Source organism: Raphanus sativus, chromosome 2, assembly GCF_000801105.2.
Source record: "Raphanus sativus cultivar WK10039 chromosome 2, ASM80110v3, whole genome shotgun sequence".
Classification (NCBI taxonomy): domain Eukaryota; kingdom Viridiplantae; phylum Streptophyta; class Magnoliopsida; order Brassicales; family Brassicaceae; genus Raphanus; species Raphanus sativus.
The window spans coordinates 27,894,326-27,921,871 of NC_079512.1; the positions used below are offsets into that span (position 1 = coordinate 27,894,326).

The 27,546-nt window shown below is 31.4% G+C and overlaps 4 protein-coding genes and 2 long non-coding RNA genes across 7 annotated transcripts; 4 read left to right on the forward strand and 2 right to left on the reverse strand.

Annotated features, from left to right (window-relative positions):
* Positions 1 to 17: 17 nt before the first annotated feature.
* On the reverse strand, positions 18 to 5,418 carry LOC108843070 (serine/threonine-protein kinase BLUS1). Its single transcript, XM_018616158.2, has 21 exons — positions 5,091 to 5,418; positions 4,355 to 4,695; positions 4,026 to 4,280; positions 3,729 to 3,853; positions 3,592 to 3,636; positions 3,403 to 3,484; positions 3,237 to 3,305; positions 2,986 to 3,156; positions 2,836 to 2,895; positions 2,611 to 2,679; positions 2,418 to 2,543; positions 2,219 to 2,292; positions 1,760 to 2,023; positions 1,565 to 1,638; positions 1,414 to 1,490; positions 1,132 to 1,257; positions 1,020 to 1,062; positions 884 to 930; positions 710 to 771; positions 500 to 551; positions 18 to 318 (listed from the first exon to the last, which is right to left on the reverse strand). Exons 2-21 carry the CDS (start codon positions 4,520 to 4,522, stop codon positions 277 to 279), a joined length of 2,031 nt encoding a protein of 676 aa, XP_018471660.2. The 5' UTR covers positions 4,523 to 4,695; positions 5,091 to 5,418; the 3' UTR covers positions 18 to 276.
* A 1,885-nt stretch (positions 5,419 to 7,303) lies between these two features.
* LOC108840731 (uncharacterized) lies at positions 7,304 to 8,099 on the forward strand. The gene has a single exon (XM_056991805.1). It carries the CDS (start codon positions 7,304 to 7,306, stop codon positions 8,018 to 8,020), a length of 717 nt encoding a protein of 238 aa, XP_056847785.1. The 3' UTR covers positions 8,021 to 8,099.
* Positions 8,100 to 14,509: 6,410 nt separating this feature from the next.
* Positions 14,510 to 15,555, forward strand: LOC108837225 (uncharacterized). Its single transcript, XR_001947305.2, has 2 exons — positions 14,510 to 14,879; positions 14,960 to 15,555. It is a non-coding gene; the product is annotated as an uncharacterized LOC108837225 (long non-coding RNA).
* Positions 15,556 to 15,938: 383 nt separating this feature from the next.
* Positions 15,939 to 16,692, forward strand: LOC108837226 (peptidyl-prolyl cis-trans isomerase-like). The gene is made up of 2 exons (XM_018610289.2): positions 15,939 to 16,168; positions 16,248 to 16,692. Exons 1-2 carry the CDS (start codon positions 15,939 to 15,941, stop codon positions 16,690 to 16,692), a joined length of 675 nt encoding a protein of 224 aa, XP_018465791.2.
* Positions 16,693 to 18,456: 1,764 nt separating this feature from the next.
* LOC108819712 (beta carbonic anhydrase 2, chloroplastic) lies at positions 18,457 to 26,243 on the forward strand. 2 transcript variants are annotated; one of them, XM_057002900.1, is made up of 9 exons: positions 18,457 to 18,615; positions 21,891 to 21,955; positions 22,138 to 22,287; positions 22,377 to 22,425; positions 22,575 to 22,691; positions 22,941 to 22,993; positions 24,844 to 24,930; positions 25,085 to 25,190; positions 25,884 to 26,243. In XM_057002900.1, exons 2-9 carry the CDS (start codon positions 21,903 to 21,905, stop codon positions 26,046 to 26,048), a joined length of 780 nt encoding a protein of 259 aa, XP_056858880.1. In that variant the 5' UTR covers positions 18,457 to 18,615; positions 21,891 to 21,902; the 3' UTR covers positions 26,049 to 26,243. The 2 variants fall into 2 exon arrangements, with proteins under 2 accessions (XP_056858880.1, XP_056858881.1); XM_057002901.1 differs by having other exon boundaries at positions 18,519 to 18,614; positions 21,882 to 21,955.
* Positions 23,651 to 24,335, reverse strand: LOC130507963 (uncharacterized). Its single transcript, XR_008942616.1, has 2 exons — positions 24,035 to 24,335; positions 23,651 to 23,943 (listed from the first exon to the last, which is right to left on the reverse strand). It is a non-coding gene; the product is annotated as an uncharacterized LOC130507963 (long non-coding RNA).
* Positions 26,244 to 27,546: the final 1,303 nt, after the last annotated feature.

The window sequence follows — 27,546 nt, forward strand, 5'->3', positions numbered from 1 at the left end:
TTCTTCACACAGAAACATAAACAAACAATGAAGGAGATACTATTAATGCAAACGCTGTATACATATAGCACATCATAAACCACGCACAAGTGAAAGGAGAATAAGAAGACAAGATACTATAGTAGTTGCCACATAATATGAACCTGTCAAATAAATTACACCCAATGAAATATAAACACACAAATCACTCTTTCTTCTTTGATCTTGAAAGGGAACTTGGGGTTTTACTCAAGATCCCAGTTTCTTCCCTGAGCTTGTGTTATGTTGCCTCGAGACTCAATCGTTTCTGTGTGCGAATGCGTTCAACTGATTCTCTAACTACAGATAGTAAGAAAAAGAGTTACATCTGGTGCGATAGAAACTGAAGGTTGATAGAGTTGTATCATTTATTGGTGATAAAATTAAGCTACTTCTTTATGTTTAAGATTTTATCTCAAGAGCTAATGATAGTAAATGAAGAAGTTCTTCTGTTAGACTCCAAAAATGTACGAAGACAAACCTGCCCATTTCTCTGCTTGTGTTTCTTTACTTCTTCAGTTAGGCTCAAAAAGCTGTGACAACAAAAAGATGAAAAAAAAACCCCAAAGTAAATCGATGGTTTGGGCATAGAATCGCCTTGAGACATTTCACAATTATTAGTAGTATGTCTTTTGCTGAAAGCAAAGAGATGTATATATATATTTTTTTTATCAATTATATATATCTGTACCTTTGTTGCAGTAGCATGACTTGGGTCTGAAGTTCTCTCTCCCGTGAAGTTGCAGGAGGCGTCTACATAATACATATGATATTCTGGTTAATCACTATTTGAATAGTTGATATGAATATTATTTGATGTGATGGCAAATTTGAAAACGTGTTTTTTTTCCTCTTCTTCTTTTACCTGCAATAGCTCATTGACGCTTGTCTCGAGTGATCCAGGTTGCTTGACTATGAACAAAAACAAAACTCTTATGTTCAATTCTTCAACAAAAAGGAAGTATAGAAAAACAGTCTATAGATGAAGAGGATTATAGTACCAGAGGTTTGCTCTACGTATTTGACTAGTCTCAAAATCTCTTCCTGCACAAGACACAGGGCATTTAACCAACGACTGTAAAAGGTAATTTTCCTTGTAGTTTTAAAATTTACCCGTTGCATGGCGTTTTGCTGCAAAATTAACTGAACTGATGGGAGGATTGCGGCAGTCGTTGCATTGAGAGAGCTCGGGCTGCTTGAACCACCACCAAACGGTGTGAATGTAGAGTTTGTAGATCCCTGATTGTACCCCAAAACCGAAACACATCTTCAGTTACCATAAAGACAAATTAACTATTCCACGCATTGCTCTTTCATGTTTCTACTAGACTACTATGTTTAAGGACCAATAATAGCTTCAACAGACATAAAAAAAAACATGACGTTTATACATACCTTGGGACTCAAATCTGCGGAAGTGACCTTAAACCGTCCTTTGTGCTCCACATGCGGGGCTTCTGACGTCTCGTCCACTGCATAACTTGTATTCAAATTGAAAACTCTACAATAAGCACGTACACTAATGAGCGGATAGGAGGCTAGTTACCAGTATCTCTCTTGGTGCGATACAATGATCCGCTGTAGCTCCGCTCTGTCTGATATCTACGCTGTTGAAAATCCCTGCAGAAGTAAGTCAAGAGGCTTCTAAAATTAACTCATCACTCAGTAATAAGAGCTTCAAAGTCAATGAAGCATGTCAAAACAGGTTTAAACACTAAAAATAAGTTTAGAGATTTATAACCTCTCAGCATCTGATGAGGTTCTTTTTGGAGAGAAAGTGCTCTCTGGTATAATTGAACCGCTCGAATATTTCTTTTGTTCAGAAGCGACATGACGTGGTAAAGAAGAGTTTTGTGCTGCGGTATCCTCTTCTTTCGTGGTGTCCGCCAGAGATCCAATAGAAGCCTTTGTTAAAAGCTGTTGTCCAGGACTCATTAGGTTTGCATATTTCCAATCAGGAGTAGTTGCATTGTCCTCGTCCTCCTCACCAATATCAAAGCAGCCTCTGCATCATAGCATATGTATAATGAAGTTCAATCTTTCGTTCAGAATACAGAAACGTTGTAGCTTTGCAATTCTAAACAGAAGGGATATCTATGAAGCACGTTTGTCTAATTAGCTTATACATTCAATGAAAACACATCATGTCTGCTAGTGCCTTTCTATAGGAGCTAATATAAATTAATAGAATAAGATGTACTTGAGGGCTTGAAGAGGTTTGCTTGGAAAAGAGGCGAAAGAACTCTCTAAATCATGAATGTCGTTCAATTCGTTCTGAAAATAAGAAGAGAAAGAAAGACATGGTGAGTTGACATCGGTTAGAAGATCAAACTTCAATCCTGGATTTCGATTCCCAAAAGCAGGCTAATAAGAGTATAAAGAACTGTTTTGAATAATACATCCTGACTGGGAGCTGTTTCTGGGCTGCTAGCCCTTTCAGGGGAAAGAGTAGATTCATCTTGTCTTTCACATTGCTTTCTGTTGCAATCAGGCTCTTCCGCATGTGAATTATCATCATCTGAAATCTACAAGACCAGTAAAATTAGTCCCTCCCGTTGTATAATTAACTACATCAGAAAGTTGATAACTTACAAGAGCAGCCTGATTCTTTAGGTCCTCGAGATTGAAATTCCAAGCGCTTATTCCCCTTATGTATTCTTGCTGCAGAGAATAGAAAGTATAGATGTCAAACCCACAATCAAATTCGACTACCAGAATAAGTTTGCGTTTCGCATGCTAAGATTTAGCAGCTTAGAGAAAATTTGCAGAAAATTGTCAAATGAATGGAATTTTTAAATTTTATTTCTTAATCCTTGCCTGTGATAAGTGCGCTTCGTATTCAGACTTGTTTTGCATTAGAAGATCAGCTTCCTTTGACTGAAATAAAGAGAATTGACATATCAATCAAGCTTTTCAACAATTTTCTCTCAGCAAGAGTCAGAATAAGTTTAAGGATGGGGCAGTGACCTTTATATTTCTATAGCGTTCACCTAATGGAGGAAGACCATTAAGAATCGCTTTAGCCATGTAATCAGGTGTGCGTGCTTGTTTGAAGAAAGGATGTTTTAAAAGCTTTTCTGAAGTTGGACGCTTCTTTGGGTCCTTGACTAGGCATATACCCACCATTTCTTTGAAGGCCTGTCAAGGCCAAGCAACTGTCAAGAGAAAAGAAAACACTAAGCTAAAATGATACAAAATAATTATCATCACTCACACACTTTTGAAAATCTTTTATCTCTCTCGTAGTCAAGTCCGGGAGGTGCATTTTGTAGGGTCATCAGCAGAACCTGCCATTGATGATTACCAGAAATAGAAAATACAAAAACTGAATACCTGTGAGCAGATAAGTTCAATACAAGTAAAATGGCATCATTATAACTTTACTTTCATTGGCGGATACTTGGAGAATGGGGCATGACCATGTGCCAGTTCAAGTGCCGTTATTCCAAATGACCAAACATCTGCTCTGTGAAAGGGAAGAAATGTATCAGACAATACATCTAAGTAAATATGGTCGGGAAGTAAAGTTTTAGCGTAAATGCAGAGCTTAGAAGTTACAGAGTATCAACTTACTTGAAATCATATCCATGTAGTTGTTGCATGACTTCAGGAGCCATCCTATGCAGAAACAAGCATAAATCAGAAATTCTATCTACGATGGATCCACATAAACCTACAAAACATGGCATCACTAAAGTTAAAAAAGGTACCAGCAAGGAGTCCCAACAAATGTATTTCTGGAACGTTGTCTATCTCCTGTATCAAACAAGCAAGCTGATACTCCAAAGTCTGCTAACTTAACGGCACCACTGGAGTCCAATAATATGTTTCCAGCCTGCAAAGGAAGCCATATATATTGATTTAAAAAAACAATAACGCATCCTTATCACTCAACAATAAATCAAAACAACATTCATCTAAGTAACATACTACCATTGTGAAGATTACTTTAAAGAGCTAACTGAGGAAAGTACTACACTAAAGGGGAACAATGCAACCATATATACCTTAACATCCCTATGGATATGTCCATGAGCATGAAGATATACAAGAGCTCTCAGAGTCTCACGGAGTAAAGTAGCGATAACAGGCTCCTCAAATCCATCTTGATAAGAAGACTTTATAATATGGAGACAGGAACCTGCAGCCATGTATGGCATCACAACCCATAGCTGATGCCCAGCGGTAAATGAGCAATGAGCTTGTAAGACGTTTGGATGGTTGATCAGACTCATTGTATGCACCTCTCTCCTTATCCCATCCTACAAAGATAATTCAATTTCTGTTCATTCAGATTAACAGAGACAAAAATAATATATACAACTAGAAAACCTACCAGGTCGTTGTTGCACTTTTCGAGATCAAGAACCTTGATAGCAACAACCTCGTTAAGTGGTATGCACAAAGCTCTGTACACAGTGGCACTGACACCATCTCCGATTTCTTCATGTAGCTTGTAGTCTTTTGCATTGAGTGGAAACTTTTTCTCTGATCCCGACTCCATTAAATTATTATTATTTGTTCTTCACCTTCTTAAAGCATATGCTATACACCACCAATTACCCCTTAAGAAGTCGAGAGAATCATCAATCAATCTGTGTGTGGTTTCTTCTAGTTCTTCAGCGTTTTACATTTCTTCCACGCAATGAAATATCATCAATGCCAAAATATATGTATCTGCGCAAAAAAAAAAAAGACATTCAAATTGATAATAACTATGTCCAGCGTAATGCTCATCGGAGAGAAGAATGTAGAAACAGTTTGAGCAAGCTAGAGAGCTGTTTCAAGCTCTACAATGTAACGAGAATGCAATTCGAACGAACGACTCAGAAACCTATGGCTAAGATCGTGGTTATTCGTTAGCATTTCTACACCACACAATTGGTCATCACCACCACTATATTATCTCAATCGGATCAGAGAAAATGAAGAATCATGTAAAAATTGAACTTATGTAGAGATTTGAAAGAGAAGATGAATCTGAAAAAATCTTCCGAGGACTCTCTTACAGTTACCGGAAACGGATTCGAAAAGAAAAAAAAAACAAATCTGGGAGAAGAAACCACGCTGACCTCAAGTCAAGTCAAATCAAAGAGATTGCGTTACTAAGCTGACTTCTCCTGCTGCTCGTCCTCTTATTATGCACAAACGAAAGAGACGTGGACACCGCCGTTAATCGCGGCGGAGATTTTGGTAATTTGCGGTCGATCTGCTAATGAGAAGAAATGATTTTGAATCCGTGGCACGAGAATCTGACTTTCTCGTCTTCGTTGTCGAGTTTTTTTCTCCCTCCTTCCTCTTGTGTTGCTTGCTGCTTTTCTGTCGTCTGGTTTTCGCTTAGCAGAAAGAATCCGAGAGAGAGCTGAGAGAAACGACTTAACCGCGTGAAATGTAAAATCGATTTCACTGGTTCAAATTGTGTACCCGGTTTTGACCAAATCACAATTTTAATTGAAATCTAGATCGCATGGAATCGGAAATGGGTACGCAGAAACGAAACGTCTCGAAACGTCGAAAAGTGATTTTAAATTTTTTTAGGAATGAAAATGTTTATAAATACATTCATATATATATATATATATCTTTAGTCTATCTAAAAATATAAATCAACAAATAATAATTTTATGTTAAGTATATAAAAATGAAAAGTAATAGTTAAACATCAAAATCATATTAAAATTTTAAAATAACAGATATTTAATACGTTTTTCAAAATAAAAATACAAGTTACAAAATTTGTTTAAAAGAATTTTTTTTTTCATGTTTCCAAAGCAAAATCACAAGTTTATAAAGTGGAAATGCAAGTTTTCAATGAGTTTTTAGAATGAGATTTTCAAAAAACGAATTTAAAATGAGATTTTCAAGAAACGAATTTCTAATGAGTTTTCACGAGTTTACAATAGATTTCGATTCCGAAACGTTTCTGAAACGTGAAACGTACCTTCATCTGAGTTTCCATGCAATCTAGGTTGAAATAGATTATGAGAATCGGCGAGTAAATCTCTCAAATGAAAATTGGCTATTTTGGTGAAATATGTAAACAAACGAGGGGAACGTATTTTTACTTGTTGATTTCAATTTTTTTCTTATTGTTTTTCTACGCATGTGCTTGGGAAGATTAGCATAGACAACGATATCTGGGATATCTTTCAAATGATTATATACTTTTATAATAATATATATATATACTTAGCATATTTAGATGTGATAATAAATATGTGGACATATCCAATCTACTGTACGTTGTTTATCTTTAAAGTTTAAACATATAATATTTACATGGGTATAAAAATGTGCTGAAAATGTATTAGAAATATTTTTGTGAGAAACGTAATTTTTATTATAAAACGGAGAAACATATCTTGTTAACAAAGGATTTCAATACATAAATAAAAAAGATTTGTTTCTGTTGAGAACATGCCAATGTAATGTTCAATTATGGTCTTGTATTAATAGATGAATATTACAAGTGGACTAATAAATGCTGGTGTTTTTTGTTCCCAACTTGGTCAACACAAAGAATGCATAAAATTGGTATCAAATATATACAAATAGTCAAATACTCAATATTGTATGAAGTAGTTGTGAACTGGAATACATTCGATTCAACAGAATTTGATAAAACCAGAATAGGTAATTCAGAATTGTTATCTTTTAAATCAAGCATTGCTATAAAATGTAGCAGCAGCATAATTTGAGATTTTTCCTAGAGAACTTGGAAAATATGTAACAAAACATATGAAAGTTGCTAATTAGTTGCCTTTTAAAAAAGTTTTTAATTAGTCAAAAATTAGCATCCGAACCACAAAACAAGATTCAAGAGGTTAATCCATATAAATATCGACCATAGTAATAATTAGAAGTCTAAAACATATATTTCGCACATTGTTTCAACCAAAACTTGTAAAATATACACAAAAATCAGACGTTTGAGTGTGGTAACGTTTGTTTTTTTTTTCCTGGTTATAACATAATTTATTTCTGATTGTTTTCGGAAAAGATCTCATTATTCCTCAATAGTCGTCAGCCTTGACGCAAGATTCCTAAAATAATTCGATGATTATACCAATAAAACGATAGATTAACCTTAAACAAAGACAAAGAAACAGACCACTTTTCCTTGTCAAAGCCGCCTCTTCTTGAACCTCAAGTAAACCAATACATTCACATCTATAACGCGCAGGTACATTCACAGATATATATATATACAAAGAGCAAGTCCAAGTGTACGAACAGAGTCAAGAAGACAAGATTTATTTACGTATCGCGAAGAGCTCATAAAACAATGCAGGATATTTCTTCTACGGTGTCGTTTAGCCCTAGCTTCAGTTTCTACGTCTCAGGTGACAGTAACATCGCGGAAGCCGCCGTTAGAGTTGTCCGTGAGTCGCAGAGCTACTATTCCGTCAAAGTCGACGGCGGCGACGAAGACGCTGAGTTCGAGTTCGAAACGTCGCCATTGCGCGAAGAGAGCTTCTTCCACTTCCCAACGACGGCGACGACGGATAAAGAAGAAGAAGATGCCGATCGAGTCACATCGAAGAATCTTTTCTACGGTGGATGGACCGTTGATCAATCTCTATCTTCGCCGTCTGAGTCGGAGGATCTCTCCCCGAGCAGATACTACTGTCTATGGACCCCGAACCGATCTCCGGCGAGAGGAGATAGCTCCAAGAGTAAGTCTTCTAGACGTTGTCGGATCAAGGATTTTCTGAGGAGAAGCCACAGCGACGGAGCCGTTTCGACCACGAGCGAACCGAAACGGTGTAGTTTCAAGGATCTACTGAGAAGAAGCCACAGCCACAGCGACGGCGGGGGAAGTGCGTCTTCGATTTCGTCGAGCGGAAACGGCTCGCCGGTAGTGAAAGGGAAAAATAAAACGGCGTCGCATAATAAGCTATCTACAAGCATCGGGGAAGTGAATACGAGAAGAAAGACTTATTTACCTTACAGGCAGGATTTGATCGTCGTTTTCGCCGGAAGGAGCAGGTTCCGTCAATAAATAGACTATTACACATTAGCTCCGTGTTTTAATATTTTTGTTTTGTTTTTGGCCATGTAAATTTTTTTGGTGTATTAATTCCAATATACTTTAATATTTGCCATGTGAAAGACTCGAGGAAATAGACATGTAAAACAAAGCTGGTAGTGGTAGGTAACCTCGCATTTTTGCATGCCTGACATAAATATATATAGTAGTGAACTAGGATGCCTGTTTCTCTGGTTTACTAAACATGATTGTGGCTACTTAACAGGGAGAGAAATTCAATGCTTGTGTTTAACTCAGTTCGGTTAAGGTCTGTTTCTTCGTGTCAAGATTGCGCTAGTGTATATATCGTTATTCATAACTACTGGCTGCAACTTTAGCATGTCCTGCATGCTTAGCTAGCTAGTGTAGTGATTTTTGTTAACCAAGACACACAAAGCTAGCTAGTCTTGCTGTCCTCAGATGGAGAGGGACTGCACTCCTAGCCGTTAGTTAGTGCGGCTGTATAGACTCTCCTTCAGGTTTGCGTCACTTATCCTCCTCCAGCTTGCAGTTTATGAGCGTTAATCCAATGTTGGATGCAAGCTTGAAAAAATCATCATGAACCAGCTATTTCGGCGATGTCATAAGACTCATAACACTGAGGTAAATGCCACGTTTCTGAACGGAAATTGATTATTCTAAAGATTACTAAGCTTTAATGGAACGCACCTGTGTGGTAGTTGAATGAAATTCAATTAGTAATGTTTAATTAGTATCGCTTTATTCGATTTAAGCTTGTAAAATTCCCGATCATCAAATTGATTAAGGAAATTATTTTTTAGAAGAAAATAAAAAACACACACAAATCCTTTTTGTCATTTTAATGGGCAAAACCTACCTGTGCACTCAATTGTGTAATAATAGGTTTGATGTCCTGCCTTAGAAATTCCCTGCCTATTGGTGTTTTTGAACGTTTATCTTTTTGTGCTGGGGATGTAAGTAGAATTCTAGCTGATTCAAAAATCACAAAGCCCATGAGAGGGCCACAACAAACGATTCAGTCTTCAACAGAACTTCTGATCCACTGCGTTTGGAGAGTTTGTCAAAATATCTCATGGGCTTTGTGATTTTGGAGTCCTTCGTATTGTTTATCTTTGGCCTTTGAACCTTATAATAAAAAAAAGAACAAACTCAATTTTTAAACCCTAGTCACAAAAACCATATGTACTTAGATTTTATTGAACCACTAGATATGAGCCCGTTGCGTTGCAACGGTTTTGTTTGATGTTTTAATTTAATAAAAAACATAAATAATAATCATTTTATTATAGTTTTATGATTGATTTGCATATATTTTGTAAGATTTATTTTATAACTAAAAATAATTTTCATGCATAAGTTCAAGTTAAAATTTGTATTTTATAATAATGGCACATAGATGAATTGTTATCAATTTTCTACTTGGATTAGAAAAAACATCATACCTAAATTTTTGAATTAAACTCAACCTAAAATAATAAAAATTGAAAGTCAATAACATCAATCAAGTAAATGATAACATTATACATTTTCTTATGTACTAATCTAATGATTTATTAAATAAGCTTTTAAAATTTTATTTTGCTTGAATTGTTTATTTGAAAAGGAAAAATGTTCTATTTTATAAATATCCTTTTTATTTACAATAAAAATAAAAAATAATATTAAATACTCTTTTACATTTTTGATTAGGATAAAACAAAAGTAATCTATGATTTTAGCTAAATCATAGATTTATTATTAAAGAGTTTGGTGTATTATTAGGATTTTATCATCCGTTTTAAATATTATTTAACTACAATTTTTCTTTTATAATTCTCTTTTTCATGATTTTCTTAAAAAAGGAAAATTATTGTTCATATATATTTTACTATTTTCATTTTAGATTTATAAAGGAAAATTACAATCAATTTACTATTTTATGGAAATGTTTTTATTTACAATAATTTGTTTCGCAGAAAAAAAGAAAATTACTATTAATTAATTATAAATGTCTAAAAACATTAATCTTATTAAAATAATATTTTTATTTTATAATTCTATTTGTTCACGATTTTTAAAAAAAGGAAAATTAGAATTTTTTGAAAGGAAAAATTATTTTCATATAGCTTTTACAATTTTCATTTTGGATAATAAAAGGAAATTTATTATTATTTTACATTTTTATGGAAATTTTTTTGTTTACAAAATTTTTCACAAAAAAGGAAAAATACTATTAAATAATTATTTATATGAAAATTTTTATTTAACACAAAAAAGAAAATTAGAATTTTTGGAAAGAAAAATTATTTTCATATAGCTTTTACAATTTTCATTTTGGATTTAAAAAAGGAATTACTATTAATTTACTATTTATATGGTAATTTTTTTATTTACAATACTTTTTCAAAAAAAGGAAAATACTATTAAATAATTATTTAAAATAAGATTTTATCTAACACATATTATAATCTTAAATATAAAATTGCCATGTGTCACAATTATGTTAATTACTAACAAAAAAAAGAAAATTACTATTAAATAATTGTTATAATAAGATTTTATTTAACACATGTAACAATCTTAAATATAAAATTTTCATGTGTCACAATCATGTTAATTACTAACTTTGAAGAACCAAGCTTTATATAATAAAAATCCTTAGAAAAAATTGTATCATATTTTAACACATACAATTTTAAAATTTTATTGACACATATCACAATCAAAAAATTAAAATTACTATAAAATATTTTTAACAATATATAATATAAAAATGGTAATTTTGTACATTTTCCTTTTTAATAAATTCTAATTTTGTTTTTTTATAAAATCATGAAAAACAGAACTATGAAAGAAATAATAGTTTAAGATTTTTCTAAACGAATTATAAAAACCTGAGATTTAAATTGTAAATAAAAATATATTTATAAAATAGAATGTGTTCCATTTGAAACAAATTCTAACATAATAAATAGTCTTACAAAATAGTCTTTTAAAGTTCAATTTGTGAATTAGTATTTTTAGAAAAGGAAAATTATTTTCATATAGCTTATACACTTTTATTTTTACTATTATTTTTAAAAAGGAAGCTTACTATTAAATAATTATTAGTATATAATTTTTTTCGTGGACAATTATTTTGTATAAACCTTAAAAAGGAAAAATAATATTAAATAAATATTATAATTATATTTGTTCATAATTTTTTAAAAAAGGAAATTATTTTCGTTTAATTTTTTTATTTCTTGGACATAAAAAGGAAAATAATATTAAATAATTGTTTATATGAACTTATTATTTGTTTACACTATTTTGTTTAAAACTTAAAAAAGAAAAATACTATTAATTAACTATTTATATAAAAATTATTACTTAACACATGTCATAATCCTAAATATACAATTGCCATGTGTCGCGATTATATTAATTAGTAACTTTGAAGAACCAAGCTTTATATAATAAGATTATTTTTAAAAAGGAAGCTCACTATTAAATAATTATTAGTATATAATTTTTTTCGTTAACAATTATTTTGTATAAACCTTAAAAAGGAAAAATACTATTAAATAAATATTATAATTATATTTGTTCATAATTTTTTAAAAAAGGAAAATTATTTTCGTTTAATTTTTTTATTTCTTGGACATAAAAGGGAAATAATATTAAATAATTGTTTATATGAACTTATTATTTGTTTACACTATTTTGTTTAAAACTTAAAAAGGAAAAATACTATTAATTAACTATTTATATAAAAATTATTACTTAACACATGTCATAATCCTAAATATACAATTGCCATGTGTCGCGATCATATTAATTAGTAACTTTGAAGAACCAAGCTTTATATAATAAGATAGTTAAACTAGATGTTTTAAGATCTCTACACGTGTATTATATCGACGGCCAGCCCAAAATATTAAAGAAGAAAAGGAAAAGAGAGGGAACATATAAAAAGAACTAGGGTTGGTCTATTTCTCAAATCTTTCTCCAAGCATCACTAGAAACCCTAAAACCTTGTGATCACTTTTTTCCGATGGCTAATAATCACCCTACAGTTTTCCTCGATATCACCGTGAGCAACAAAACCACTACAAGAAAACAAGTCTATTGCAAGGGAAATTTGCAAGAGAAAAATTTCCTCGCAAATTTGCAACATATTTGCAACGAAATTGCAAAAAAAATTATAACTCTCGCAAATCTATTGCGAGGAAAACATTTTCATCGCATTTTCCTCGCAAATTTGCAAGATATTTGCGAGGAACATTTCTTCCTCGCAAATTTGCAAGGGAATTGCGAGGATAGTTACAACGTCCTCGCAAATCCCTTGCAAATTTGCGAGAGAATTTATTTGCAAGAACTTTATATATCTATCTTGTTTTTTTTTATAATTCTCAAAACTTGAACAAATATTACTAAGTACTAAATATCAAAACTTTATAATTTATACAATAAATACACATCAACTAAATTTCCAAAAAAATAAGACAAAATTTCACGTTAATTATTTTTTTAAACAACAAATACAAAATACATAGTAGTCCACCAAAAATATACCAAACCCCCAAATGAAACCCTAAAATTATTGGCTTATGAATTTGCAAGTAATTTGCAATGAATTTGCAAAGAATTCCTCGCAATTCCCTTGCTAATTTGCGAGATAATCTAATTTCTCTTGTAAATTTGCAAGGGTTTTGAGAGAGGCTCGTTGCAATTTCCTTGCAAATCATGTTTCCAAACTTTAGTTTGCTTTTTTAAATCCCTAAACCCTAAACGAGTTTTAAACCCTAAACTCCAAACAAAAAAATAAACTTTAATATTCTAACATTAAATCTTAAATTTAACCTAACATATTAAATATAAAATCAATTTTTTTTTTCAAAATATAATCTCAAATCTCAATACCCTATACTCAACCTATATTCTAAATTCAAAACTTTAAATATAAACTCTAAATAAAAACTTTTCAAACGTAAATATAATTATTAAAACAAATTCAGATTCTTTTTCAAATTTTAGCTTAAAATCTTATATCAATACCCTAAATCTTTAACCCTTAAACTCTATATATATCATACTCCAGATTAACCAATACAATAAACTCTAACTAAAATCTTAAAACTAATATTTTTAATTAATTAACTTCAAATTTTGAATTTCTTATAAAGTAATTTTCAAAAAGTAAATATAAAGAAACATATTAGTGTATAGAAAACATAACAAAACCCTAAAACAATCTAACTATAAATTTGCAAGGAAATTGCAATGGTTCTCTCGCAAATCTGTTGCAAATTTGCAAGGGAATAATTTCCGTCGCAATTTGCGAGGGTCTTGCGAGGGCTCCGTTGCAATTCCCTTGCAAATCAATATTTCCAACTTTAGTTTACCTTTTAAAATCCCTAAACTCCAAACAAAAAATTTAAACTTTAATATTCTAACATTAAATCTTAAATATAACCTAACATATTAAATATAAAATCAAAAGAAAAAAAAACAAAAAATAACACTACAAGAAAACATGTCTATTGCAAAGAAAATTTGCAACTCAATTTTTTTTTTTTTTCAAAAATCAATCTCAAATCTCAATACCCTAAACTTTAACCCTATACTCAACTTCTCATAACTTTAACTCTAAACTCAAAATTATTCTTTCAATCTTAATCTATAACTTCCAAAACATAAACCTTAAATCTTGGATCAAACTCTATACCATAAACATACATCTAAACTCTAAGCTCTATACATAAACTTTATACTCCAAATTTTAAATATAAAACATTAACATTATTTATTCAACACCCATACTGTTCATATTTTAGTTCCAAGTCATAAAATGAAACTCAATTTTTTTATTTAAGTTTAATCTCAAAATCTTATAACTAACCCTTAATATTACACTTAAAACTTTAAACTCTACATCCAAATCATAATCTAAATATTAATCTAATATCTTCTACATTTATTCCCAGTCTTTAATTTTAAAACTTAAATTTAAATTATAAACTACAAAATATAAAGTTTGAATAAAACATAACTTACAAAATTACAAACAAAACTCATCAAATAATAAAAGAGATGACAAAAGAAAAGGAAAAAAAGAAAGATAAAGTTCTTCTAGCCAATTAGATCCATATAAACCACAATCTAAAACATAAGTATAAATATACTAAACATATAAACTACATTAAAATTATAAACTAAGTTTATATGAAATCCTTAACATTAATAATTAAATCTCAGTTCTCGAAATACCAAACAACATAGTACATAAAATTAAATTGTTTATCTTACTTTTTGTAAAAGATTAAACATTTTTATATAAAATTGTACACTTTTTAAAAGAAACTAAAACAACAATAAACACATACAATATAAATACACAGATTTTTATTTTTATTTTATTTTTATTTTATTCTGGCCACCTCTTTCATTTTATTGGCTAAGAAAGTGTTGTGTGGATCGATAGTCTTAACCATAGATTTAATAATCTGAAGGGTCGAGATTAGATCTTTTTGTGTTTGTTTCTCTCTCTCTCTCTCTCATGCGTCATTACTTTCTTCTTCTTCTTCTTTCTTTCTTTGTCTATCCGTCTCTCTCTCAGAAACAAACAACGACGAGATTCAAGACCAAGGTTTGGATCTGAAGAAGCATGGCTCTCATCACCGACGCCGGATCGAAGAAGCATATCTCGATACGAGAAGATAAATGGCTCACGATTCAACTTCCGTTTCTCGCAAGCTCATTTGGCTGACAACGAAGCCCAGAGATGAGCCGTTTTGATTAGGGCGAGATAAGCTTCTCCGTCGTTTTCTCAGATCCGTCTTCACCGGAATATATCTTCACCAGAGTCTCTACCATCACCACCACCACGGTAGCCTCTCACTGTCTCTCACTGTCTCCCTCTCACTCTCTTTCTCTGTAGTTTAATTTGTTTTTTTGTTCTTGTTACAGGAAGGTGGACAAGGAAGAAGAGCTTGATGGAGTAGGAGGGTAGCAGAAGCGGTGGGTCGTTAGCTGAAGGTACATTAGCTGGAGTTGGAGTCTAGCGAGAGAGAAGAGAGGAGCTGGAGTTTGTTCAGAGACGAGGGAGGAGAGATAGATGAGAAGCACTAGAGATGAGCTTGATGGTGGCAGAAGAGAAGAGCTTGATGGATATAGTTCAGAGGCAATGTTAAGGTTTGCTGGTGGCTGTTCAAAGACGATGAAGTAGAAGAAGAAGAAATCGATGGAGTTGAAGTTGACGGCAAAGAGTTTAGCTGTAGGGTTAATTTTGTTTTTCGGTTAAGCTTTTTAGGTTTAGATTTCTAGGTGGTGGTGCGGCAGAGAAGATTGGTGGTCAAGGCGATAGCTTGAGTAGGTGGAAGACAACGAGGACGTAGGTTAATGACGTTTAGGATTGATTAGTTTTTTAATTAGTTTTTGTTGTAATTAAGGTTTAATTTTTTTTATTAATTTGTTTTAAATCTGTAAACTGATTTTAATTGTAAAACAATCTAATTGTAAACCAGTTTAATTTATAAATAAAATTCTAAAACAGTTTTAATTTCTGTGAACCGGTTTCAATATGTATATATTTGCATTTATCAATTTTGTGTGTGTGTGTTTTAATATTTTTTTTTTGAAAAATGCAAGGGAACAATTATTTTGCAAACCACTTGCAAAATTGCAACGGAAATAAGTTACTCGCAAATTTGCAACGGAAATAAGTTACTCGCAAATTTGCAACGGAAATAAGTTACTCGCAAATTTGCAATGGAAAAATTTTTCGTTGCAAATTTGCGAGTAATTTATTTCCGTCGCAAATTTGCGAGAGAATTGCGAGCGTTTTTTATTTGCGAGTAAAGATTTGCGAATAAATGGTTTCCCTCGCAACTGCGAGGATTTCTTTCCTTGCAAACAAACTGTTTTCTTGTAGTGAACGGTTGGTCGTATGGTGATAGAGCTCTTCGCCGACACGAACCCTCTGACCGCGGAGAACTTCCGAGCTCTCTGTACGGGGGAGAAAGGCATAGGTGAGTCTGGTCTACCGCTCCACTACAAGGGAACCGTTATCCACGGTATAATCCCTGATGATGATATTTGGTTCGGAGGGGATATCACTCACGGGAACGGACTTGGAGGCGAATCGATCTACGGCCTGAACCATCAGTCGACCCCCAAGTAGGACTGCGTCAGGAAGCACGACCGTCCAGGTATCCTCTCTATGGGAAAACTATCTCAGTTCATGCTCTTCATGAAGGAGTCTCCGGGCTACGACGACGACGGACGGCGAGCACATCGTGGTCGGACGAGTTTTGGATGGGCTTGACGTGATCGCTACCGTTGGGAAAACGGTCGGGAATGAGTTTGTGTATCCTTCCGAGCCCGTGACGATCGCTGACTGCGGTCAGATTCTTCCCGAGTCTGGTGGTTCTGCTGTGTCAACAACGGTAGATTACTCTGCCTTTGTTTTGGACTTGGTTTCAGACTACTCTGCCCCGGTAATTTTTAAGAAGTTGCTGGATCAGTTACGATATGCCCAACTGAAGATCGCCAAATTGGAGACCGCAATGGCAAAGGAGACCTATGCGTATGAAATGGGATATTCCAGAGGCAATGCACTGGCGTCGGTGGTCATGGCACGTCGTATGATGGCAGATGAAGATGAAGGAGAAGGCTTGGTCAAAAAGAAAAGAAGAAAATGATGGAGATGTCTTTGTTTTTCTTGTTGGTTCTTCGTTTGGTGTTGTTACCTTCTTCTAGTTTTAAACTTGATACCATTTAAATAATTCTAAGCCTTGATCGTGAAAGAAAAAAATAAGAGAGATGATCCAATAAGCAGTTACACCACAATGATGATGCTCTTATATATTATAATAATCAAATATAAAGGTTGGTGTACACCAATAAGCTGGATTTCTTATTTTTATTTGAACCATATGTTCAATGTATCAGGATATCATCGAGGTGACAAAAAAATATATATAAAAGTTTCATGTTGGCCAAAAGAAAGGTGTTGCATATAATTACAATTTATGTTTATACCACCTCCTCTCTCTCTCTCAATTCCTTCTTTATGTTCGTTTTCTCCTGCAACGATACAAGTAAATAAAGACAAAAAGACTTTTCGCATGCCTTCCAGTTCAAGTAAATAATGTTGACATGTTGCATTAAAATGTCGACATAATTTCCTCATCTCCCGCACAATGTATTCATATAAGTAGCAGGGAAAGCCCTTCGCACATTGTCCATTTCTCCTCTCTCACATCCGTATAGGAAGAGAAGCTCGTCAAGTCAAGCATACGATGTTTTTGTTTAATCTATTTATCAACCAGTCGGAAATATAGAGGAAGCTGCACTTGTAATAAAAAGTCATAGAGAAGGGTGGTTCGTATACTCTTCTTTGTAATTGATTTAGTTTAGTACTCTTCTTTTAATTCCTCTTTCGACATTGCAATCTCTTCCTTTACTAATGCTTGATAGCATACGTTTGGTAACAATCTGTACAAAGATGTTTTGTTCTCATATCTAATTCATGCTCTAAATGAGCTCTACATGTGAAATGCTGCGTAAAATATGTCCCTTTTTTAGGTTTCAGTTTCTCTTAATGACTCATCAGAATCACAGACGATTCTCTGATCATCTGCTTTAAAAGCCACACACAGGTAAGATAAGGTTATCAAGAAAATGAAATATATAAGTGGAGCCTCTTGTTTTGGTGATAAAATCTTATCCTCGATTCAACCCACAGCCATCAATCCTTTCTTCATCTCCACCACTTGTTTTATTATCCTTTCTTCACGTCCCTAGGGGTAAAACCAAATGTTGATAATAGCTTTAGCCGGCTATAAAACAATTGTGAATTAAAGTTGACCAGAATACAATTGTGAGATAACTCGAACTTAGTTATGCTAAGATAAAAATTGCTTTCTTTTAACTAGTTGAAATAACAGCATTTGAGAAACGTATTGTGGAATGTTTTTTTTTTTCTTTTGACATCAAAAGGCTAAAATTGTGGAATGTTATGGTTGATAAGACTGAAGGAATACTAATCTAGAGGCAGTCTCTTGTACTACCAGTGAAATGGTTTGTATTATATTATTTGGGACATCAGACTTACGATAACTCAATAATTACAGTTATCTTTTTCCAAATCCTTTTGTAACTTGCAAAAGTTAGAATAAGATAACGATTGGATGTAACAGCTTAAAATATTTGTTTTGGCTCAAAAAACTTGCATACATTTGACATTCTACCATAATCGCCATACGAAAAAAATTTGGACAATCACTATCAGAACTGGAAAATATTGTTTTTAAAAAAAATCTTAGAGAAAAGATTATGAGAGAAGTAGTCCTTATCCACCACAAGAAAAGGAAGACGCCTCAAGTTTCGCTTTCATTATCCATGAGATCATGAAAGGCCCATCTTCCTTCGTTTAAATTGATATCTCAAAAGACTCAAATGCATCCACACATTAGTTACCTATTTACACTTCATATAATCTTTACGGTAGTACTATAACTTCTTGATCTGTGTATTATAAATACCATTACTCTCTTCACCCCTCCCTCATCGCCTGTTCCTCCTCTTCCGGTTCCTGCATCAGCATATTCACCTCCAACTGGGTATAGTATATTACATATTATATATTCATTCGGTTTCTGTTTGCATACATGTTTGTTTACTTGTTGGCCAATCAAGAGGTTGGCTAGTGTGAATCTACGTGTAAAGTAATTTCGCCAAACTTCCAAAATTGTTGGAAATACTCGTGTTTCCTTTTTTTTCTTTCTTTTCTGAATAAGTATAAACAATCCGTGCATCTTTTTCTCTTTCACGTGATGTAACGAGATTGTCAAATTTTACTTTTAAAAACTCATAATCTTAAATCAAACCTATTCATTTAAATGGAGAAACCACACTACCACTGACTATGTAATCGATAATGTAGACGGTATTCTACTTCATTTGTAATGATTTACTCATACTTTCGATGCTTTCTAATACACTTTGTTTTTTTTAATGGGTGTGTCTATAAAATTAAAGAACTGTCGTGTTGTAGCCTTGTTGGTATCCTATATGTTTGATAGTCCTTTTCGCCAAAAAAGATTGATAATTAAAATAGTTAATACAACGAGATCCCGTCCGTCGGCCACATTTTTTTTGTGGGTGCCTTTCTTCTTTTACTTTTTGAAAAATACACTTTCTTAATTATGAATTGAATTTTTTACCCAAGATGTTTAAATAATTAAGATATTAATTCGAAATTAATATATAAATTAGTAGTTAATAAAAATAATATCATTAAAATTATTTTGTTTAAGATAAATATGTGTGTTGAGATAAATATGTTATTTTATCATTTAAATTTTATAATAACAAAAATAGATATGTGAATTATGATTTTTTTTGACTTTATCATGAAGTTTATACATCCTTTTATTTATCTTCTTCAACTTATATAAACAAGTCACGTTGTTAAAAAAAAATTCTTTGAATTTCCATGATTCTTTATTCATCTTTCAATCTCTTAAAACTCTAGCCAAATGCATCATGATATTCCTAAAGAAAGACAAAACAGAACTATTGTCAGAATAAAATAAAATCAGAATTAAAAACTAAAATATGATTCATGAATCAACAAACCTCTAAGAGAAATAATCTGTGATACTAAGAGGAAAAAAAGGAAAAAAATCAGAAATGGAGAGGATACGAAAGAGAAAGAGACGAGAAGACGATACACGTCTTGATTTCTTTATTTTTCAAAATAATAAAAAATTTAAGATATTATTAAAAAGATATGGGAATGATATTGTATAGATATATTAAAAGAATATTAGATAGATTCTCTAATGATTTTTTTTAAAAGCAAATTTTAAACAATATAATAGAAATTGCGATTTAAAAAAACAATTTTTAAACAATATATTCGAAATATTAAGATTGGACAATTAAGTAAATTTATATCATATATATAAGTGTATTTTTCCAAAAATTTAAATAAGGATGTAGTTTTCAAATTATAGTCTTATTTGAGTGCATTTCTCCAAATTTTCCCTAAATAAATACATGCAAACTACTTTTCACCACCTCCTTGTTTTGTTTTGATAAATATAGCACCATTTAGGAAACTCGTAAATACCACAAGTTATAAGAACGACGTTTTTGTGAAAAATACCTTAAACAGTTGTGAATTTTTTTAACACTTTTCAAAATATTTTCTCAAATTTTGTTCTGTTATTTCGATATTTTAAAGGTCGTATATAGTAGTAAAAATAGGACATACAAATTAAAATGTTCTAAATGAATTTCTAGTAATAATGTGGAAATAAAGTTGAATTGTAGTTATGATATATAAATCCTCCTAAGTTTTATTTTTCTTTTGATTCACCACCCAAATAGAAAAAGTTTTTTTTTCTCCTTTATTCATATACTAGATCATGACCCGCGCGACCGCGCGGATTTACTTTTTATTTTTAACACATAACATATATTCTATAATAGTTAATATAGTTTGAAGTTTGTCCTTTTCACATAATATGGTTTTATATAATTTCGAGTTTTCTCATTGTTTAAGAAAAATGTTAAAACTGTTTTTTTCTATTAATAGTTTTTCATTGGTGTATTAGAGATATAACTGTATGGTGAAAACACTAACATAATATCAAACAATACGATTTGGTTTTGACATTGTGCTTTTTGGGAGTTTTTTCTGAATGTTTTGTGAATGTCCAATGATAAATACGAAGGCAAGTACTTGTACACACATTTTAAGTGGGAGGAATTGAATATTTTCTAACCTATTAAGTTAGATATAATAAATACAAAATCTATTGACACCGAGATTTTAGGTATAGTAGAATAAACTTGGAGAAAAGGATTTTTCATATTCATGATTTTTCAAATCTGGCAATTTGATTGTGAATATTCGATTGTAACCGAGATTTTAGGTATAGTAGACTCAACTTGGTGAAGAGGATTTTCAATAATCGATTTTTTAAAAAGTATAAATTGATGTTTTTGAAATAAGAATATACGTTAGTATATTCTATTCAGTGTATATTCAAAGTAAACCTCGATTATTTGAGAATCAAAAAAATATATTCTGATATCTTTAGTATTGAGTTTTAAAAGTTATGTATCAAGCTATTTAAAAATTTAAAGATTCATCAGTATTTGATGCCAAATAATTGTTTTTTAAATCTGATATTGTAGGTTGAGAGTTATTTGGTTAATTGAATCAATTGGTTTAGTTGTATAATGACCGGCTAAAGATTCGCGTAATTTTTGTAATTTTTTGTCAACCTACTCGTGTAATAATATTTATATTTTTAATAACATGTGTAATATTTATTTTTATTTCTATCTATTTATATTTTTATTTTTAATAACTCAGACTCGTGTAAATATTGGAGACATTTATCGTATTCATTTGATTATAATAAAAGAGAGGTTTATTGTATTCATTTGACTATAATAAAAGAGAGGGATTGTTATATTTGTACTATGATATAATATAAATATGATAATGTGAGTATATTCTAACGAAAAGAATAGATATTTTGTTTAATAGATGTATATAATGTAAGACATAGATCTTATTGTGGAGTTAATTAATGGATGGTTGATATCTAACTATTTAAGGAAATATTTAAATGAAAGGTTAGACTAAGAATAATAATGTGATGTCCAACTTAAAAATCCACCTAGAAGAAGTTATAATGTTTCTGTTTTAATAAGATAGATAAAAGAAATACAAATACTATCTTTAAGCATGCATCTACCACTTTTTCATTTTCTCATTTCTATCTGGTTACTTATTAGATAAGGTAAAAGAAAATTACTTTTCTTTCTGGTAAAGATAAATTGTTATATATAACTTGTTTGGGTCAATGACTAACAGTATCAAGAAGACATGGGAAGCCAATCATACGAAGACGCCATCGAAGCTCTCAAGAAGCTTATCATGTACGTAAATTTAAAAGAAATTGAAAACCGATAGAACTCCGAAGACTTTGTACATGAACGGCTTATAATAATAACTCCTTAAAAATGATGATTTTATAAAGTTTTTTCTAATCAAAAGGAAGATCGGAAATGGTTATTGTATGTTAGCCTATAGTTTCATAACATTTCCGTGTAACGAGCAGTGAGAAGGATGACCTGAAGACGGTGGCTGCGGCCAAGGTGGAGAAGCTCACAGCGGAGCTTAAGACAATCTCGTCATCGGACGGCAAAGCATTCGATCCTGTGGAACGAATTAAGCAAGGCTTCGTCACCTTCAAGAAGGAGAAATACGAGTAATGATTCTCTCTTATTTTCGTTTTAGTAGCTCTTTAACCATGCGATAGAATAAAACTTAATTATAATGTATCTTAATTTTTTGTAGTACGAATCCAGCTTTGTACGGTGAGCTTGCCAAAGGTCAAAGCCCAAAGGTGAAACAATACGAAGAAGAAAAACAAACATTTAGTTTTTTTTTTTTTTTTTTTTTTTTTTTTAACAAACATTTAGTTGGTTATATCTGTATATGTTATATAATATTATACCTTGATATTATATACTCATATACTATGAAATGGTGCAGTACATGGTGTTTGCTTGTTCGGACTCACGTGTGTGCCCATCACACGTGCTTAACTTCCATCCTGGAGATGCCTTCGTGGTTCGTAACATTGCAAATATGGTTCCTCCTTATGACCAGGTAAAACTTTATACAAAGACCTTACCAAAAAAAAACTTTTGTTGATTATCAAGTCAGTATAGGTCTTCGGTTCGTACCCAGGCGAAACCATTTGATTCTTTTGCCCTTTTATACATTCTGGTTCTCAGAATTAACAAGTCATAGAATCCTTTATACAAATACATTCATGAACGTCACTAGTTATTCAGGAACAGGGTGTTTGGCTTATGAAGGCATGACATAGCTTTTCTAATTTAAAAATAATTGCAGGTCAAATATGCAGGAGTTGGAGCCGCCATTGAATATGCTGTCTTGCACCTTAAGGCATCTCTCTCTCTATATATGTATATAAATATACACAGTATATTGTTCTGAGATTTTTTTTTCTGAAACTGGTGTCATGACTCATGAGAAAACTGTATTGTAAATTCATAGGCATATGTAAATGGGCTAGCTGTGGCGATATGTAACGGGCCCGTCCAATGACGTGGGTTAGATATATGGGCTGGGTCGTTTTTGTGTGTGTATATCACAACAATACATGTATACAAATAAATACGTATGAACTGATGTAATGTTTATTGGAATTTATGAATGTAGGTCCACTACAAAAAAAACATTATTTAACATCATTTATTTTCTATTTTTGCATTACTTATAAATGATGTAAAAGAATTTTGCATCACTTATATAAATGACTCTGAAAGTGGTGATGCAAATAATTTGCATCATTTTATTTGAAAATTGATGTGAAAAAACTAAATAATCACATCACTTATTATACACGATTCTAGTATGTATCAATTGTAGAAAAGTGATATTAACAATTACATCAGTTTTTAAATGATGTTATATTAGCATCAGTTACAATAATTGATGTTAATTAATTATAATATTAATTAATATTAATATTAAAAATTAATAGTTTAATATTTATACTAGTTTAATTATTAACGTTATACAGTATTTCTATAAACAAAAATTGAAATAAATTTTTATTAATAATTTTTTTTTCTGTGATGATACAAGCTAATGGAAAAAAAAGAAACAGGAAGATAAATTTACAGAGGAAAAAGAACTGTAAAATATATAAACAGAATTGGCTATGAAAGTTTCCTCAATCCATGTTTTTCTTCTTTCTTTTCTTTTCGTTCTTTGTATCCATATTTCAATCTTCGTTAGTGGCGTGAAGACTTCCTGAGACTTCTATTCTTCTTCCGCACTTCAAATCAATATTGTATATCCTCTTTTATCTCTCGACACTTCCAAAGATCTATATATAAGCCATAAACATAAAATCCTATAAGTTCATAATTTTCTCAAAACTTGACAAACTAAAGAAATAAGAAATACGAAAATAGTACCTCTCATAAACTTTCATATCCTTCCTAAGAAGAAACCAAACCGGCATCATAATGAAAAGTTATTCTGGACAAAAAACTTCGTACCATAAATTTTAAACTAACAAATATAAGAAATTGAAAGAGCAAGAGGAAGAGAAAAAGGAAGATGGAGATGTTGGTCATTGAGAAAAGAAGAATAAAACGTTGTTTTCCTAAGTTGAAACAGTTATAGGAAGACATGACCAATCAAATAAAAGCAAAAAGAAAATTAAACAAACAAATATCCCTTAACGATCGTGATCTTTTTTTTTTGTTATGCTATTTTCTTAACGAGATTGGTTTTAGTGGTTACGATAGTGGTCCTTTTTTTCTGGAATTTTGTAATTTACGTGTTCATTGTTATGAATGTAATTATCTTTATATTAACTTAAATGTTTAATTTGACGGAAAATTAAATTAAAATAACATCATTTTTGTTAAACTGATGTTAAAGAAAAATATAGTTCAATAATTTTAGTTAGCATCAATTTTTTAGCGAAGTAAATTATGTATCAGTTTAGTAGGTGATGTCAACAAAAGAATATAAATGCATCACTTATTTAATTGATGTAACTTGATATTTTAGTATCATTTTTGGTAAAGTGATACAAAGTACCAAAACAAATATCATTTTATTGAATTGATGCAAAATAAATTAATAATAATATCACTTATCATAACTGATGCTAATTTATATTTATTTGTCTCATTTATAAATAAGTGACTTAAAATAGAATCACTTAGCTAAGTGATACAATTTAAGTGATTCAATTCATCTATTTTTTTGTAGTGGTCGAGAACATTGTGATAATAGGTCACAGTGCATGTGGTGGCATCAAGGGACTTATGTCATTTGCTCTTGACGGAAACAACTCCACGTAATAAATGTTTTTTCTTTTATGAATTATATATCAACTTGTATACAAGTATGTTTTAAGTTTGCTAACATTCTCTAATTAACAAAACAAATTAATCAGATTAAAGTTATGTTTCTTGTTAGTTATTATGACGATATGTTTACTGAAATTGCAGTGATTTCATAGAGGATTGGGTAAAAATCTGTTTGCCAGCAAAGTCAAAAGTTTTGGCAGAAGCTGAAAGTTCAGCATTTGAAGACCAATGTGGCCGATGTGAAAGGGTATGTTTATTCTTCATTTATTCCTTCGTTATCTTATTAATCGTTAGAATATGAAAATCTTAGAATACTAGACAACAGATCATATTATATTAATCATGACTCGTTCATTTTTTTGGAAACTCATGATTCGTTTTAATATTAGCCATATAGCTATTTTTGTTATTTGATCAAAATTGTATATGCTTTGTCAATAGTCATTAGCATATGAGACATACCGAGGTTAATTAATAATCTTTTCGATATGCTATATTCATGTACAGTTTATTTGATTTTTATAAACTAAACAAAAATAGCTAGCAAAATACAGAAGCGTCTTTGATCATTTAAGCTGAAACAGCAAAACATTACATGATTTTAAGAAAAAAATGTATATGAACTGAATCTTTCTTTTGTGTTAACTCATCGAATAATGAAAAATTTACACAAGAAAACAGTTTGAAACGTTAGGCCCTAACCACCATATATAGTTAAAGGTACAAAATCTTAATGCAATGTTGCATTTTGCTTGTTTTCAGAAAACTGGGTTTATATTTATGTAGTATATATTTTGGTCAGAAAATGTGTGTTTAGGTTCCAAAAAAAATAAGGTAGCGGGCCCAACGGCTTCTATGGAATGTCATTATTAATATCACATTGTGACCAAAAAAATATATCACGATGTGGTTTCTAATAAAAATATGTTGAATATTGTAGGAGGCAGTGAATGTGTCACTAGCAAACCTATTAACATACCCATTTGTGAGGGAAGGAGTTGTCAAAGGAACACTTGCTTTGAAGGGAGGCTATTATGACTTTGTTAAGGGAGCTTTTGAGCTTTGGGAACTCCAGTTCGGCCTCTCTCCCGCTCATCCAGTTTGAGCCAATATATCATAATCATCTTCACCGTCTTCATCACCTTGCTCTCTACTCTTGATCTCCCATCTAAATTAATGGCTACTCGAATAACTGCTTTTTATTTGAGCTAAGCTTCATTTTCTCAACTATCTATCCGACTTATAAAATGAATAAAAATAAATTCTGAATTCTATATATAAGAATTTAATTATATGCTTATTGGGTTTGTTCTTTATTAGTTGGTTTCGATTTATAACATGGTGAAATGTCAAAATCATCCAGTTTGAGCCAATATATCATAATCATCTTCACCGTCTTCATCACCTTGCTCTCTACTCTTGATCTCCCATCTAAATTAATGGCTACTCGAATAACTGCTTTTTATTTGAGCTAAGCTTCATTTTCTCAACTATCTATCCGACTTATAAAATGAATAAAAATAAATTCTGAATTCTATATATAAGAATTTAATTATATGCTTATTTGGGTTTGTTCTTTATTTAGTTGGTTTCGATTTATAACATGGTGAAATGTCAAAATCATAGAATATTTAAAATGACATAATAAAATGTTCATTAAATGAAAAGAATAATTTATTTAGAGGTTTAAAAATGAAATCTGTTTTTATTTTCATTGAATTTTGCGTATTTTTTTCTACAAAATCACGAATTAAAATTGCCAAACTGTTGTCTAGGATGGAGATGTGGCTGCCATATTAATAACATTAATTAAGATCGATCTGGTCAAATTTGGGAACTTCAGCTTGTGATTTCAATTATACATAACAAACGTGTCCCCTTGTAGATCATCAAACCCCCTCTACTTCGAATGTACTCCATGCTTCATATACAAAATGTAACAGTATCATGCATTATTTAAATGACTGTATAGTTTAAAAGCAATGAAGGGTGGGGAACAAGCTTTAAAAGAACATATTAAAACAAAAGACAAAGATCATAAATTAAGAAGGGGTGCAGTTTTGTCACAGAAATTTATAGATTTTTTAGGGACGTGTGAATGTAAATTCGACCAATATAGTTTCTGACTAGTACTTAATTTTCTTGTGTGTAATTTAAGGTCGCCAGGGTAATCAAGGATTGTGTCTAACATCAACACTTGGGAAACACAAATATTATTGTTACATACTTATCTTAGGTTGAAGTCGTCAGGTAAATGAAACCAAACGAGATAGTAAATTGACTACTGATCATATGCAATAGTTTCCACATATTGTTTCCTTCTTTTCACTATATAAATGAAAGTAGAAATTCTAACATGCCAATAATTATGGTTATTCTTTTGATTTTAACTTATAAGTTGAAATAATATCTGACATGTTTAATTATATGAACATTTGACACAAGAAAATACAAAATATTGCTTAGAAAGATACAAACATAACATATTATCGATGCATAGAGTTTTCACGCATGTATTATATAACCCAAGGAAGTAATTAACCTAATTAAAATACTTAGCCAATCAGACACTAACACATTAACAACTTTTGATCAAAGATTGT

Coding starts and splice junctions, on each gene's coding strand:
- LOC108819712 (XM_057002900.1), top strand. CDS start 21,903: ATGGGAAGCCAATCATACGAAGACGCCATCGAAGCTCTCAAGAAGCTT. Junction 22,426..22,574: donor CCAAAGGTCAAAGCCCAAAG/GTGAAACAATAC, acceptor GAAATGGTGCAG/TACATGGTGTTTGCTTGTTC. Junction 25,191..25,883: donor AATGTGGCCGATGTGAAAGG/GTATGTTTATTC, acceptor TGAATATTGTAG/GAGGCAGTGAATGTGTCACT.
- LOC108843070 (XM_018616158.2), bottom strand. CDS start 4,522: ATGGAGTCGGGATCAGAGAAAAAGTTTCCACTCAATGCAAAAGACTAC. Junction 3,854..4,025: donor ATATCCATAGGGATGTTAAG/GTATATATGGTT, acceptor CTTCCTTTGCAG/GCTGGAAACATATTATTGGA. Junction 319..499: donor ACAAGCAGAGAAATGGGCAG/GTTTGTCTTCGT, acceptor TACTATCTGTAG/TTAGAGAATCAGTTGAACGC.
- LOC108837226 (XM_018610289.2), top strand. CDS start 15,939: ATGGTGATAGAGCTCTTCGCCGACACGAACCCTCTGACCGCGGAGAAC. Junction 16,169..16,247: donor AACCATCAGTCGACCCCCAA/GTAGGACTGCGT, acceptor CTCTTCATGAAG/GAGTCTCCGGGCTACGACGA.
- LOC108840731 (XM_056991805.1), top strand. CDS start 7,304: ATGCAGGATATTTCTTCTACGGTGTCGTTTAGCCCTAGCTTCAGTTTC.